General features: G+C 35.6%; 4 protein-coding genes and 1 pseudogene across 5 annotated transcripts; 4 read left to right on the top strand and 1 right to left on the bottom strand.

Moving 5' to 3' along the window:
• Nucleotides 308–1,812, top strand: LOC104729705 (probable BOI-related E3 ubiquitin-protein ligase 2). The gene is made up of 2 exons (XM_010448683.2): nt 308–885; nt 979–1,812. Exons 1-2 carry the CDS (start codon nt 601–603, stop codon nt 1,498–1,500), a joined length of 807 nt encoding a protein of 268 aa, XP_010446985.1. The 5' UTR covers nt 308–600; the 3' UTR covers nt 1,501–1,812.
• LOC104733138 (ras-related protein RABF2b-like) lies at nt 2,764–3,857 on the top strand. Its single transcript, XM_019233463.1, has 4 exons — nt 2,764–2,839; nt 3,167–3,244; nt 3,338–3,505; nt 3,747–3,857. The coding sequence occupies exons 1-4, from the start codon at nt 2,801–2,803 to the stop codon at nt 3,855–3,857; spliced, it is 396 nt and encodes a 131-aa protein (XP_019089008.1). The 5' UTR covers nt 2,764–2,800.
• Nucleotides 3,859–4,387, top strand: LOC109125045 (annotated as a pseudogene).
• Nucleotides 6,580–8,458, top strand: LOC104729704. Its single transcript, XM_010448681.2, has 2 exons — nt 6,580–6,969; nt 7,394–8,458. The coding sequence occupies exons 1-2, from the start codon at nt 6,658–6,660 to the stop codon at nt 8,186–8,188; spliced, it is 1,107 nt and encodes a 368-aa protein (XP_010446983.1). The 5' UTR covers nt 6,580–6,657; the 3' UTR covers nt 8,189–8,458.
• On the bottom strand, nt 9,092–11,805 carry LOC104729703 (catalase-2). Of its 2 annotated transcripts, XM_010448680.2 has the most exons (7): nt 11,680–11,805; nt 10,902–11,276; nt 10,037–10,813; nt 9,857–9,946; nt 9,702–9,769; nt 9,513–9,606; nt 9,111–9,427 (listed from the first exon to the last, which is right to left on the bottom strand). In XM_010448680.2, exons 1-7 carry the CDS (start codon nt 11,692–11,694, stop codon nt 9,368–9,370), a joined length of 1,479 nt encoding a protein of 492 aa, XP_010446982.1. In that variant the 5' UTR covers nt 11,695–11,805; the 3' UTR covers nt 9,111–9,367. The 2 variants fall into 2 exon arrangements, with proteins under 2 accessions (XP_019089559.1, XP_010446982.1); XM_019234014.1 differs by lacking the exon at nt 11,680–11,805 and having other exon boundaries at nt 9,092–9,427; nt 10,902–11,306.

Genomic DNA, 15,149 nt, shown 5'->3' with positions numbered 1-15,149 from the left:
CCACTTGGATTTTGTCTATAATATTTGTCTTTCACATTATCGAAAAAGCCTAAAAATAAAAAAGAAAAAAAAGCAGTACTAAATAAAAAGACAAAACGGCTCTGGCAAAATCTCTGACCTTGGAAAGATAAAAGATAGTTCAGTCACATAATCAGCATGTGTACGTCGTTTCTTTAGTGCTAATATTATACTTAAACCATCTCTCTCTATATTATAATTATAATTATAATTGTCAGATAAGCATTAAGAGATGACCCCAAAAACCAAAAAAGTCCTATCTCTCTCTCTCTCTCTGCCTCTCCTATTCTAACTTTTTTTTCAGTTACTTTAACTCCTCCCTTCATCTTTTTCTTCTATTCTCATCGACAGAGATAAATATATATATTGTGTGTGTGCAGAGGAAGAGGTTACATGCATTGTATATGTTTATTTCCCGAGATTACATACGGATCAGAGACACAACTCTGACTCGGTTTCCTCCTCTTTATTAAATCACCCAACATCGACTCTACCTTCTCTCTGTTTTTGTTCATCTTCCTTTGATCGGAACAAAATATAAAAAAAAAATCAAAGCTTTTTTTTTTTTGGTTACAAAGAGAGATGGCAATACAAGCGCAGTTGAGTTACAACGCTTCGAACGCGAATCAAATCGGGTTTGGTGGGTCTGAGTTTTCTTTGGTTAACAACAACAACAATGGCGGAATCGGAATCGGTAACGCTCAGTCTTATTATCTCAATCATCTCCAGTCTCAGAAAGATTTCAACCAGCAAGCTCTGTTTCATCATCAACATCAACAACAACAACAACAGTCTCGTTCTCAGCACTTTTTAGCCGTTCATATGGAGAAACAGAAACAAGAGATCGATCAGTTCATCAAGATACAGGTTCGTTCTTTTTCGTAATCTAAAAAAACCATAAAGTTTCGATTTTTGAATCATGGGTAGTGATAAAGTTTTAATCTTTATCTTTGAAAACAGAACGAGAGGCTGAGGTATGTGTTGCAAGAACAGAGGAAGCGAGAGGTGGAGATGATCTTAAGGAAAATGGAAAGCAAAGCTTTGGTTTTGATGAACCACAAGGAAGAAGAAATGTCGAAAGCGTTGAGCAAGAACATGGAACTCGAAGATCTGCTGAGGAAGATGGAAACAGAGAATCAAACGTGGCAGAGATTGGCTCGTGAGAACGAAGCTATGGTGCAGACGCTTAACTCAACGCTCGAACAGGTCCGTGAGAGAGCCGCCACTTGTCACGACGCTGGTGCTGCGGAAGACGAAGGGTCTTATTGCGGCGGAGATAGTTTTCCGGCGGAGAAGGAGAAGAAGATGAGTGGTGGTGGTACTAGTACTAGTTGTTGCAATTGTGGGTCTAATGGAGTGACGAGGGTTCTGTTTCTGCCGTGTAGGCATCTCTGTTGCTGCATAGATTGTGAGGAAGGGCTTGTTCTTTGTCCGATCTGTAACACCCCCAAGAAGAACAGAATCGAAGCCTTTATTTTCTAGGATTTCTCTAGAAAATTTCCCCGAGAAAAATGTGGTAAAAAACTTAGAAGAAGAAGAAGAATGTGCCTAGTTTTTGTATTCCGGTGACCGGGGAATTTTTTTTGGTTATTTTCCGGGGAAGTTTTTAGGGGAAAAAAAGGGAAAGTAAAATTAGGCATTTTAGAATAGGAGAAAAAAGGTTATCAAGAAAGTAAATTCTAATTAGGGTTTTCTTTTTGACCTTTTTGTTTTTTTTTTTTGGTTTTTTGCCATCAATGGGGGGAAAAAAGAAAGCCAGCTGGATTTGATGAACATAATCCATATTTTCCTTTATCTCTAATGAATTTTTTTGAATATAAAAGTTTAAATTTGCTATTTTTTTCCTATTTCATGAATTTTTTATTAATTTCCACACGTAAAAGATATATTTTAAGATTATTTTGTAGTAATTAAATATATTTTTCACAGTATACACTTCCTAATAAACAATACTAATTATAAGAAATACTAATGTTTGGTTATAAAAGAATAATACTAATGTTAATCTATATAAAAACATTTAATCTCTTGTTATTTACATTTTATTAATTAATAAAAAGAAATCATATTTCTTTGAAACAAACAAGAACCAAAAAAAGCTTACAAGTGTTATTTATAATTAAAGGTTTTGATGTTGCAATATTGAGAAAAGAGGTGGTAGTAGAGACTCTACTGTAGAGTCCCGTAGACACGCGTATTGGAATGGAGAGAAAGCTATAGGGTATTAGTATTGGGTTGCTCAATAATCAATAATACTAGTACAGTGACAAGAGCGCACAATAACAATAGTAATAACTTGAACATTAAAAATGAAAATTGAAAGAGGAGAATCAGAGTTTGGCCTGCCACCACCACCATAGGGACTGAGTTCTCGCACTTTCCTAAACAAAATCATATTTTCATTAAACACTTGTGTCCTTCCTTCGTTTTATGGATTCTCTCGATCTCTGTTTGGACAGATCTGTGCTACCCTAGGTTTCTAGACACACACACCCTAACCTATAAATATAATAGCACTGTAGCATCTACTTTTTTTGGTTTAAGGCCATCCTTAATGGGAGAACACTCTCCTATTCTAAGCCCAATTATATAATAAAAAAATGTAACAGTGGGCTTAGATCAAAAATAATGGTCTTGTTTCAGAACTGATCCAAAGCCTGTTCTAACATTCTTCCTCTCTTCTGATTGGTCGAAAAAAAAATGAGAAGGAAATATTTTTATTTCTCTCATTCCATCGAAATCGTATCGACCTGTCTGTGATTCTCTCATCAGATCGATCATCATGGCTGCAGCTGGAAACAAGAGCATTAACGCCAAATTGGTCCGTCTTTTTGTCTTTCTCTTGTGCTCCCTTTTGAATTTTGCCCTCCGATGATCGTGAAATTGAATTTACAGAAACTTTTGCTATTTTTTTTTTTTTTTGGGGTTTCGGGATGTGATTTTGTTTTTAATTTGGAGAATTTTGATCTGTGATGTTGAATTGGACAACTTTGAATCGGATTTTTATTGTTAGGGTTTTATGTTGGATTAATCTGATTTAGTTGATTTCGTAACAGGGTTTATAGTGATTTAGCTCCGAGATGCTTGCAAAACATTGTTTTTGGTTTACTTATTTTGGTTCTGTGTACTTTGGTTAAGTCTTCTTCAGGTGTTACTTGGAGATGTTGGAGCTGGGAAATCAAGTCTTGTCTTACGGTTTGTCAAAGATCAGTTTGTTGAATTCCAGGTTAATATGCCTCTTCTTCCTATTTGATCATCGTCCTGTTGTTTTTGTGTATGCTTTCTTGACTTTGATGTTTTTTTGTTTATGTGTTTATAGGAATCAACCATTGGTGCTGCTTTCTTCTCACAAACATTAGCTGTGAACGATGCTACTGTCAAGTTTGAGATTTGGGATACAGCGGGTCAAGAACGATACCATAGTTTGGCTCCAATGTACTACAGGGGTGCTGCTGCGTCAATCATTGTCTTTGATGTTACGAATCAGGTAAAAGAGTTAGAAACTGGTCAGTAGTTGCAATTCAGTGGCTTTCTACTAAGTGGTGTTTGTTTTAATCTTTTGCTATCTTTTCACATTCTTGTGAAAATGATACGTCGTTTCTCAGATTGTTACGGGTTCTGTGCTTACCTTTTATGTGGTTACATGTATTTAAATTCTATGTTGCTTTATTAGATAGATTCTCTCAAGTGGTTGATGTGATTGTGGTTTTGGTTTCTTATATTCGCAGGAAGCTCATAGTGTAGAGATTTTGTTTGGAATTGGAGTTGATCTTTTAAGTTATACGGTTATCTATTTGGTAACTTTGTTGTCGATGATGGTGAAGAGAGTTCTGAAATAATATGTTATCACTTTTTGCAGCTCGATACACTGTTCGTTCTTTTGGTATCAGACGTAATGAGAAGATTGCTTGTTACGTCACTGTCAGGGGAGAGAAGGCAATGCAGCTTCTTGAGAGTGGACTGAAGGTTAAAGGAAATTTAGTGACACTGGTTGCTTTGGTTTTGGTATTCAGGAGCACATTGATTTGGGTATCAAGTAAGTTGTCTGCTTTTATCTTTCTAACACAAACATAGAAAGAGTAGCTTTGTGTAAACATTGATCCAAGCAGGGGTTTTTGTATTTCATCTTAGGTATGATCCATCTACTGGAATCTACGGTATGGACTTCTATGTTGCAGAAGATGCAAGGCTCGTGTTGGAATCCAGCATAGAGTGACCAAAGATGATGCCATGAAATGGTTCCAGGTGAAGTACGAAGGAGTCATTCTCAACAAGTCTCAGAACATTACCGGCTAAAACAGATATGTCAAACAAAAATATCTATAATCTGTCTTTATCTTTCCCCCCAATTCGAATCAGTATTTTCTCAGTTTTGTTTTGATTCTCTGATCTTCTTCATACATTTTGAATTTTCCTTACATAGATATTTATAATTATATCATTATGGACAAATATATTTATTCTAAGAACACCAAAATTAGTTCTCCTATTTTTTTTACCTATGATCTTAACAACTGATCTTAGATTATTTTCACTATATATTTAATCTAAGAACACACAAAAAAGTTCTCCCATTAAGGATGCCCTAATGCATCAGCATCTAAATATTAGACCGTACTATACTACTATTATGTACCCTCGTTCAATTTGTCAATTAACTAAGAATTAAACTCTCTGTAATTTGTGAGAACCCATCCTTGGTATTAATCAAAGAGTGCAAGTATAACAAATCTTTTTGCACTCTTTGATTAAAATATATCGATAACTTGCTTAACTTGTAAAGTTGTAATGGAGCGACTTGCAATATTTCATATTCCCGACTGCCTTTAGATTTTTTTTCCCAACTGTGATAGATTTATGTTCATATATGATATATCATTGTACTATTTATTCATCTATATTAGTATTTTTTTATTAGGAATTTTTTATTTTTGTTTTTTGCCTATGAATGTAGGACTACGTAAAGGATTTTTTGAATGGAATTTGATTTATCTACTATAAACGGAAACAGAATCCAAAAGTAAACCTCACAGAAACGAGAATCCAAAAATAAACCTCACAGAAACGAGATTGGGTAATTTAATTGGATTACATATGGACACATGGGCCGGCCCATTTGTCCCCACAAACACTAGGCCCGTAGTTGAAGTGGGACCCTAATAGATTGCCAACTATTTTATCGGAAAAAAACAAGAAGTTTGGAACTGATACGTCACATATTAAAAAGTACATAGACATCATCATTGCTCAATTTTGCTAATGGAAGGATACAGACGGAATCAACAACAAACAATTCATCTTTTTTTTTTGTATATTCAGGATGATTTTGATTATTGGTTTTAAATACGAACGGAAGAACATAAGATAATAGTAATCAGTATTCAAAATATCATCTCAATATTGAGATTCGATTTTTTTCCCGATCTTACCTAAGCTAATTTGATGTCTTATAGTATTTGTTTCTTTCGTAAATCGTAAAGAGGTAAAAGTTGGTGTAGTCTATGGGGATGCACACATGTTGTATGTTTTATTCTTCTCAGAAAGATAATAATTTTTAAACTTATGACATGTGCGCCACTGCTCGACGTGTGCTCGGAGAGAGTAACCAAGTATTTTTTTATGCGAAAGAAATGAGGAAATCTTGGAAAAATATAAATAAGTCGAGGTATTTGTTATGCAATTATCCAAAACGTTGTTTTATTTTGCTCACGTATTTCATATTTTGCCACGTAGATGCATTTGTAATCTCATAAACCATTTCGTTTAATAACCTACTCCATTTATTTATATACATTGCAAATATAAAAATTAATTCAACAAACTTGTTACTTCAAACTGAACCTTCTGAGTGAATATATTAGAAGAAGGAATATAAATGATATTGAAAAAAATGTAACTAGGGAAATTAGGAAGTGTAGGTAAATGAAGTCTATATAAGCAGACGAGGAAATAAAATAGTAACGTGGATGGATGCGTCGTGGATTCCATATATCATCATATTTTGCTTTTACGTTTCTCTTTTTGTTAGGCGAAAGATTTGACATTTCAAACCAAATACAGTATAGTATTCTTTTATCATTTTAATTGCTATGCCTTACTTTTACCAAGTCCATAACATATTTTTATACAACTCGATGGAACAAGACCCATACCACGGGTTTTTTGGACCTTACTTCTATGCACATTCGATCAATTATTTCACACACAACTTTTTTTATAGTATTAAAGCTCGATCTAACTATGACATGTTTATAAAGTTCACTTCTTTTGTCTCATTGCTAATTAACGTAAGAATATTTAGGCCAGTCGGCTTTTAATACGGTAGTTAATTGTCCATTCAACTTTTTTTTTTTACCTTATAAGAATTTTTCACCTAATTAAACTTTTCAAAATTTAGCATTTTTGTAATAAAAAGATTTATAGTAGTTTTGAATTATAAAAAATGTAAAATATTATTTTTTTGTTAAGAAGAAATATTACTAATTCGTAATTTACATTATTTTTATTTGTAAAGAAACAAAAAAAATAAAAATACCATATTTAAAAAATCGAATATCCTATTAAAACAGAGCAAGGCGCACGTACTCCTCCTCTCTTCAGTTTTGAGACTCGCCGAGGGAGAAGAAGGAGAAGGACGCCATGGAAAGGCTTCTACAACCTTCGTCTTCTTCTACTTCCAAATTCTTTACAAAGACTTCTCCTTTCATTCCTTGTCTCCGCTCATCGACTCTAGCCTTTGTCTCCTCATCTCATCATCACCACCGTCGGCTCGAGTCGTCACGCCGACTCAGCTCAATCTCTTGCAACGCTTTCCAAAACCCATCAGCGTTTACGCCTCTAGTTTCTAATAAGACTAACAATTCCTTCAATGGATCTCTCAAATCGGAAAATTCCAAACCTAATCCTGGATTCCTCCAACGGATCGTGCCGACTGCTTCTGAGCAGCGAAAGGTAAATTCAATTTCGCGTTTTTATCACTGGAATTGAGAAATCTATAGACTTTATATGTTGATGCTTGAGTTACATTAGATTTGGGGTTTATTGGGTTTTGTTTACAAAAAAAGTTCCAATTTTTTTGGGTTTAAATCTGTCAGTTACAAGAATCACGGAATCAGATTCTCATAGTTTTAGGATTCGTCAGCTTATACGATACTTTTGACTTTGAACTTGATTTATCTTGTTAGAGAAATCTCAAAAAGATCCAGACTTGTTGGAACTTGTATATCTTAAATCCAAAGTTTGGCTCTGTAACGATTTTGAGCTTGTAAGATTAGTGGCTCTGTCTGTGTGTTTACATTGTGTTTGTTAGCTGTCCTTCTTATGTAGTCACATGGGGTGGTTTACTAAAACTATACAAATCTGTGTTTCTTTGCAGACGTTATCTACTGGAACGGTCATACTAATCTCTGCAGTAGCTGCGCTTTTGCTTAACCCGCTTCTTGCACCACCTGCTTTCGCTAGCTTCCAGACAGCAGCTAAAACCGGTTGGTTAACTAGTGCATGGACAGGTTTCCTTGCTGGTTGCTTGCACACGCTATCAGGACCTGATCACCTTGCTGCTTTAGCTCCGTTGTCAATCGGACGAAGCAAAATGGAAAGTGCTGCTGTTGGAGCTCTTTGGGGATGTGGGCATGACGCTGGTCAAGTCATCTTTGGTTTACTGTTTCTGTTACTTAAAGACCGGCTTCATATCGAAGTATTGCAAACTTGGGGTACAAGGATTGTGGGATTGACACTTGTCATTATTGGTGCTATGGGAATCAAAGAAGCTTCCGAGATTCCAGAACCTGTTGTTGCCTTGGAAACCGACATCAGTATGGTATCAACAGAGAAAGAGGGCTTACCAACAACGCCGAAAAAGAAGAAGATTGGTTTTGCTACGTTTGCAACTGGAGTGGTTCACGGGTTACAACCGGATGCTCTGATGATTGTTTTGCCTGCATTGGCTCTGCCATCTCGGTTAGCAGGGTCTGCGTTTCTGATAATGTTTCTGGTTGGGACGGTTATCGCAATGGGAAGTTACACAGCGTTTATTGGGTCTTGTAGTGAGGCATTGAAAGAGAAGGTTCCAAGGATCACAGAGAAACTAACTTGGGCTTCATCTCTTGTGGCTATAGCTCTTGGATTGGGAATTGTCATCAGCCCTTTCTTTGGTTTTAGCCTCTACTGAGAAACTAAAAGCTTCTTCTTCAGGTAAATGAGAGAAGCTGATATCTTTGTAGCTCTATAGAAGAAAGAGTCTTTTTTTTTTTTTGGTTCATTCAATTTACTGGTGCTTGTACGAACACAATCTCGTAGTCTTGCTTCTGAAACTCCCTCTCCACGAAAACCACTTTTTCATTACCCTTATTTTTAAGATAAGTTTCGTTCTGGTTCTGAATTACTATTGAACAACTTGCATGTAACCATAACTTAATATGAATGTATTCTTTCTGACACACATTACGGATCTCATCGTTTTTAGACATTCTTTTTTTAGCTAATTCAAAATCTTCGTCTTAATATGGAATTGGGATATACTTATGTCACATAGATAAACATAAGACTGATTCTGATACGATTTAACTGTCCACCTCCTAAGTAATCATGGTATGAAGATGAAAGAAAAGTAACATTATGTTTTATTTATAAGTTGTTCTTGTATATACCATTTGAACAGAGAATTTTCTGTGTCACAAATTCAAACCCAAAAATGTCAAAACCAAACTTACTTACTAATGCCAGAACGTCAAAAGCGGAGTTCAAATCCAAGTTGTCAGATTATCACACATTCAACAACCAAATCTATAGACTCTCAAGACCCCACGCTAATTACTACAACGACCTTATACAAATGTGGCCATTGTTGCAACACATATTAACAACAATTGTGAATTCTCTTATACACATAAGATCCTATGGGCCTTTACTGTCTTTTTCGTTTCATACTTGCTTTGCCCTTTCGTCCAGAACATGCGTCCTAAAAATACGTCTTCGTCGACAGCTCTTTACGTCCAGGTGTAATAAACCTTTCTTGTTAGTATATAGGAATGTACCAGACATGTCACGATCGTTCAAGGACCAAAAAAAGAGCTTTCATCGAATAACACCGATTATATAAATCTTCAATGTATATAATGTATTTATTTTGATAAAACAAGAGACAAAACTAAGGTCACAACAACACAGAAGGTTTTTTGGTCTTTAAACACATACTATTACAAACATAGCACATATAAGATCCACAAGATGAAGATTGTATTATCTCAAATTTGATCTCTTCCCATCTTTTTTCTTTTTTCCCATTCTTCTCTGCTAATTAGAACCACACAAACGCCAATCAAGAATCTTTCACTGCCAAACACTCATTTTAGATGCTTGGTCTCACGTTGAGACGGCTCGCCAGCTTCTGTCCCAGAGACTTGTCAGCCTGTTTCACACATTTTTTATCCAATCAGTCTCTCAAAATGTTTAAAACTTCACAATGAGAGTAAAATGAGACTGAGAATTCAGACCTGAGACCAGTAAGAGATCCAGATACTGCGGATTTCGTGTGTGATGCGAGGGTCGGATAGTGCATCAATCCATCTACAGATGAATCGTTCTTGCCTGAAGTTGAAACCAAACCATAAAAACATTATGAACACATAAGTTTCCTTTTATGCATTAAGTTGGCATCAGAAAAAAGAAAAACAAATTGGTACCTCTCTGGTGGGAAGGAACGGTATCTCTCTCCAGGCTCCTTGAAGTTGTTCTCTTTAGCAATAACGCACTGCAGAAACAGAATTCAAACTTTTAGATCATATGTTTTCTTATGTGAGCCAAACAGAAACAGAGAAAGACAGATCTAATTACTTACCCTCTCACGTGTTCCAGAGCAGACTGCTGGTGGAGCTGGATACTTCTCAGCATGACGAACCGGATCATACCTTGACGGGAAGTAGTTGACCTGTAGTAACATCAACAGCTTGTTATAAGACTATGACATTCTAGCTTTAAGTTTGATATAAAAAGATACTAGTATTGTCATATCAAGTACCTCCTCATCCCTGTGCATGAAATTCATGAATCCATCATGGTGGTTGTTGTGATGAGCACATTTTGGGGCATTGACTGGTAGCTGGAGGTAGTTTGGTCCAAGACGGTGTCTCTGAGTGTCAGCATAAGAGAAGACACGGGTTTGAAGAAGCTTGTCGTCAGAGTAGTGTATCCCAGGAACAATGATTGCAGGACAGAAGGCAAGTTGCTCATTCTCTGCAAAGAAGTTGTCAATGTTCTTGTTCAACACCATACGTCCAACAGGTTGAAGAGGCAAGATATCTTCAGGCCAGGTCTTGGTCACATCAAGCGGGTCAAAGTCGAACTTGTCTTCATCAGCTGGATCAATGATTTGGATAAAGAGCTTCCACTCAGGGTAGTTTCCAGCAGCAATAGAGTCATACAAGTCTTGAGTAGCGTGACTGTGGTTGGTTCCTCCAATACGAATAGCATCTTCTTCCAAAAGAGACTTGACTCCACAGGTTGGTCTCCAATGGAACTTAACGTAGTGAGCTTTACCAGCTTTGTTGATCAACATGTATGTGTTGACACCAGAACCATCCATGTGCCTGTAGTCTTGTGGGATACCGATATCATCAAAGAGGAAAGTGAACATGTTCAAGCTTTCAGGGTGGTGAGAGAAGAAGTCAAGGATTCTCCAGTTCTCTTGGATGTGAGATTTCGGGTTTGGCTTAAGGGCGTGGACCATGTCAGGGAACTTCATCCCATCACGGATGAAAAAGACAGGGAAGTTGTTTCCAACAAGATCAAAGTTTCCCTATTCACAGAGAATGATCACTCACTTCTTAGTATATGATATAAACAAGATCCTGTTAGTTGGTAGCATTAACTATAACTAGACTGACCTCTCTGGTGTAGAACTTGACAGCAAAACCACGAGGGTCTCTCAAAGTCTCGGGACTACCACGCTCATGGATAACAGTAGAGAAACGAACAATGAGTGGAGTCTGAACACCAGGAGCTCGGAGGAAGTCAGCACAAGTGAGGTTAGATATATCATGAGTAACCTCGAAAAAACCTTTAGCACTAGCTCCTCTGGCATGAACCACACGCTCTGGAATCCTCTCCCTATCGAAATTAGCAAGCTTTTCAACGAGATGGTAATCCTCAAGAAGGATAGGACCTCGGGGTCCAACGGTCATGGAGGAGTTGTTGTTCCATACAGGAGCACCAGAGTTGGTGGTGAAGAAGGGAGAGTTGTAAGAACTAGCTGGACGATACTGCATCATACACATATATATCATCCATTGTTAATCAAACATTGAATTAAGAAAATCAAAATCATTAACCAAAAAAAACTCAATGGTCTATAAGAAGTCATATCGACGACGACGACATAAATCTACCGCAAAATCCGTGACTAAAAAAAGTGAACACGATCTTCTTGGGAGAAATCAGTATAGATCAATGGAATAGTCAAATTAGATTCACGGATTTGACTAGAGAAAAAAAAAAGTCAAAATCCGCATCGACGACACCAATCTAACAGTGATAATTTATGTAGATACGAAACTTAAGGGTGCAATTCCAAAAGCTTAGTATATAATAAACGTTTCAGTCTAGTTTCGACGGCAAGATTTATCTTACAAGGTGGCATAGAGAAAGCAAAAGAAGGGAGTTTACCTTGTAAGGATCCATAGTTGTTGTCGAGAGTTTGGCAGAGAGATTGAACAAAACGAGGAGATAGGTAGATGATGAGGGATGAATGTGAATTATAATATTCGCTTCCCTTATTTATAAATGGCGTGTGCTTTACTGCCTTTTACGCTTTTTTATTTTTATGCTTTTTTTTTATTTTTATTTATTTATTTTGGGGGGAGTTTTTTTAAAGGTTATCGTTTTTTCGTAATTTTATTTTGCTGATAAATATTGGAATAACAAATATTATTGTGGCGAGAAATTCAGGATAAATGTGATACGTCAAGTATTATTATTTATGATCACAGTACTACGAGATTTTGTTTTTTTTCTTAATCCAACCACCAAGTTACCTACTATTTATTCAAAATAGTTTTAATTTTGTTGTACCAATATTTCATTGATAAGAAAATTAATTTTTAGCTTACTAAATGGTATTAATCGGATATATAACATAACTGATTATAATTTTGAGTAATTAATTAGTATCACATTTACAAGTTTTTAGTAGATAATGCTTAAGTAATTAAAGTCAACTCTTTCAAACAAAAGAAAAAAGTGATCTTAGACAACTTAAACGATTCTATGTTCTTTGAATTATAAGACGAAGCTCATGGCATTGTTTGTGTTTTTTTGGGTCCTGAAATTTCTATCATTTACATGTTTTTGAATTTATTAAACCCAATTTACACGTAGTTTTGAACCTTATAATCTAAATGTGGTTAATACGACAAAAACCTTCATCAACTCGCGACGTTTTAAAATCCAGACGATAAAATCATACAATGTCATCCGATTTAGGTTCCCGAGACCGTAAGATAAGCTGAACCCACGATTGCGATATTGTCAAAAATACTATTTTTGCATAAAAAGACTTTTTTTCTTTTTCTTTTATATGGTAACAAGAGAGCAAGGAAGAGGAAGACAAAACCAAATAAATAATATTTTTGCAATACGGAATAAATATGGACGTCACGGCGTTTGTGGTTCCTCCTTATCCATGTTATTTTCATTTTTTTTTTTTTTTTGGTCTTCTAGCAAAACCTTTATTAAGTGGTTTAGTATGGTTTAGGGTGACGTGGATGCTACGTTGGATTCCACGTATGATGAGTTAATGTGAACGCTCCAGTCGGGAAGAATATGCCTTTTGAATTGATTATTACTTCTTGTTTTTGTCCTTTGGGAGATGTGTCGAGATGAGATTATCATGTTCCGAATGGGCCCCACCTCCGGAACCTTCTCGCTGTCTCAGAAGTTTTAGCTCATCTGATTCATGTTGATTTTGGAATGCATATATTATCAGACTTTTTTATGAACATGATATGGAATTTTATGACTTGTGTAATCCTTTGAAAGGTCCGTGGAATCAATCTATGGTCGCCATACACATGGTATAATCCTTTGAAAGGTTTTGGAACTCTATTGGTTATAACGAAGCCAACAAGTACGCACCACAAAACAAACAAAACAAAATGTATCCTATATTTACAATGGCCTTAAGCGAACAGATATATACAGAGGCCGACCATGCACATTCAATCCCGTGATTTCGTATCAGTTATGAAATTGGAAAATAAACATGCGTTACACAGATTCTTCTTCAATCTACACAATATTATCAAACGGGCCGAACAAGAAGGAGATATGTCCACTATGAATAGACCTCTAGTCCAAAAAATGCTATAAAACGAAATATCGCTAATACTACTACCCGGACAGCAGCAAAGCAAAAGGTGAGGCTGTCAAATTGGGCTAGAATGTCTGGGCTAAGCCCAACTCCTATAATAATACGTATTCCAATTTAATTTAAATATTAAATCGGATATATGATAAAATAAGCAGCTGCCTGTGTTGTTTAGACTTTAGAAGCATACTCTTAAAACGTGCTAATCTAAGACTGACATAACATTCATTTTTAAGACTTAACATGTACTATTTCTCTGAACTGAGAACGTAAACACAGATGCAATATGAAGGTACAATTCAGCCTAAAAAAACAATGAACGTGAAGAAAGGATGTTCTATGGTTTCTTTAACGTAAAAATACTAAACAAGAGAATAATTAAGCTAATTAAGTACATTGTACATAGAACATAGATAACACGTTAGCTTACCATAGGTCCATATGTACGGACGTACACAAAACAAAACGCATTCACTGTCTACTAGTACTAATTACTGTACTAAACATGTAAATAAAGTGCTTTATCGAAAGCAGGTTTCTGTAGGTCATAATTGAACCATAAAGCATCGGTAACTTCTCTACAGTAAATATTTTACGATTATTTTTAAAAGTTGTTTACGTTAAATCAAAGTGTAGCTAGTGACCGTTGGATAGAGAGAATCGAACAAAATAAAAATTCTAAAAGAAAAAAGAGGACCATCTTTTTGTTTTTTGGGTTGGAAAAAGACATGAATTGTGTGGATCGTTCTAGCCGTTACGAGATACGATACACGTGGCATGAGCTGTATGGATTAATACGAAAGAGATCTGACCTGTCTTTTGCCAAACTGATGTGGAGATACAGTGACGTGGATGTTTTTGAGATTATACACAATTACACATTGATTGCTTTGCTTTGTTTTGCCCTTTTTGTTAGGTCATTCCTCTTCTCTGTGGACTAAAACTTATTTATCAAAACTTAATTAAAAACTACAAATTGAAGTTAGCTAATAATTAAAAAGATAGGCAGCAAAATCATATAAAAGATATGATGGTTGATTTATTCTCACATGCATTGATTTCGGGCGAAACCATAGTATTATTATCCCAACCTCTTCTTCTGCACTACGAAGATTTTAATTAGTGGAATATATTTAGATGGTCCAGCACTATCCAGTATTTATTCTTTGGTTTCCAAAGTATATATATATAACATGTGTTTATATTAGAAGAAATGTGAGATATACCCTATACTTATTGCCGTTTAAATTTTCGTAAATGGACTTGATTACTAAACTAGGGTCGCATGAACCATCTCTTACTCCTAGTTTAGTTTCAAAATGTAATTCGAATTGGAATGTCAAATGTATATTGGTTTTAGTATTTGCATTGATTACATAATCCAAAATATAATTATGTTATACGAAAAAAACGCATATTTTACATGGAGAAAGAGGAGAAAACAATCATCATCTTTCTATGATTGCACATCGACCTGGCACTTCCTCTACCAAAGCCAACATAATTTCAAAATCAAACATATTTCTTTTGTCGTAGTTTACTCGAATGATGAATACTAAAATTTATCTGTGGGTCTACTTAGTAAATAAGGAGTTTCCCGTTTCATAATTCTATATCACGTAAAAGTTAAGTATTAATAATTGTATTACTCAAAGTGATAAAAGTAATAATCGGCTAGGGGATATTAACAACAATGTAAAAGACAAAGAAAAAAGGTGATGAGGGACTGGAAGATAAGGACAAATGTCATATTAGCTTATACAAAATTCGA

This window comes from Camelina sativa, chromosome 12, assembly GCF_000633955.1.
Source record: "Camelina sativa cultivar DH55 chromosome 12, Cs, whole genome shotgun sequence".
In the NCBI taxonomy this organism is placed as follows: Eukaryota; Viridiplantae; Streptophyta; class Magnoliopsida; order Brassicales; family Brassicaceae; genus Camelina; species Camelina sativa.
This window is presented reverse-complemented; position numbering and strand designations above follow the sequence as displayed.

Bases quoted from the DNA above. Each gene is read 5' to 3' on its own strand.
- LOC104729705 (XM_010448683.2), top strand. From the start codon at position 601: ATGGCAATACAAGCGCAGTTGAGTTACAACGCTTCGAACGCGAATCAA. The intron at 886-978 runs GTTCGTTCTTTT...CTTTGAAAACAG, and splicing joins ATCAGTTCATCAAGATACAG to AACGAGAGGCTGAGGTATGT.
- LOC104733138 (XM_019233463.1), top strand. From the start codon at position 2,801: ATGGCTGCAGCTGGAAACAAGAGCATTAACGCCAAATTG. The intron at 3,245-3,337 runs GTTAATATGCCT...ATGTGTTTATAG, and splicing joins ATCAGTTTGTTGAATTCCAG to GAATCAACCATTGGTGCTGC. The intron at 3,506-3,746 runs GTAAAAGAGTTA...TTATATTCGCAG, and splicing joins TCTTTGATGTTACGAATCAG to GAAGCTCATAGTGTAGAGAT.
- LOC104729704 (XM_010448681.2), top strand. From the start codon at position 6,658: ATGGAAAGGCTTCTACAACCTTCGTCTTCTTCTACTTCCAAATTCTTT. The intron at 6,970-7,393 runs GTAAATTCAATT...GTTTCTTTGCAG, and splicing joins CTGCTTCTGAGCAGCGAAAG to ACGTTATCTACTGGAACGGT.
- LOC104729703 (XM_019234014.1), bottom strand. From the start codon at position 11,300: ATGATATATATGTGTATGATGCAGTATCGTCCAGCTAGTTCTTACAAC. The intron at 9,947-10,036 runs GTACTTGATATG...ATGTTACTACAG, and splicing joins TCATGCACAGGGATGAGGAG to GTCAACTACTTCCCGTCAAG. The intron at 9,428-9,512 runs GTCTGAATTCTC...TGTGTGAAACAG, and splicing joins GGATCTCTTACTGGTCTCAG to GCTGACAAGTCTCTGGGACA.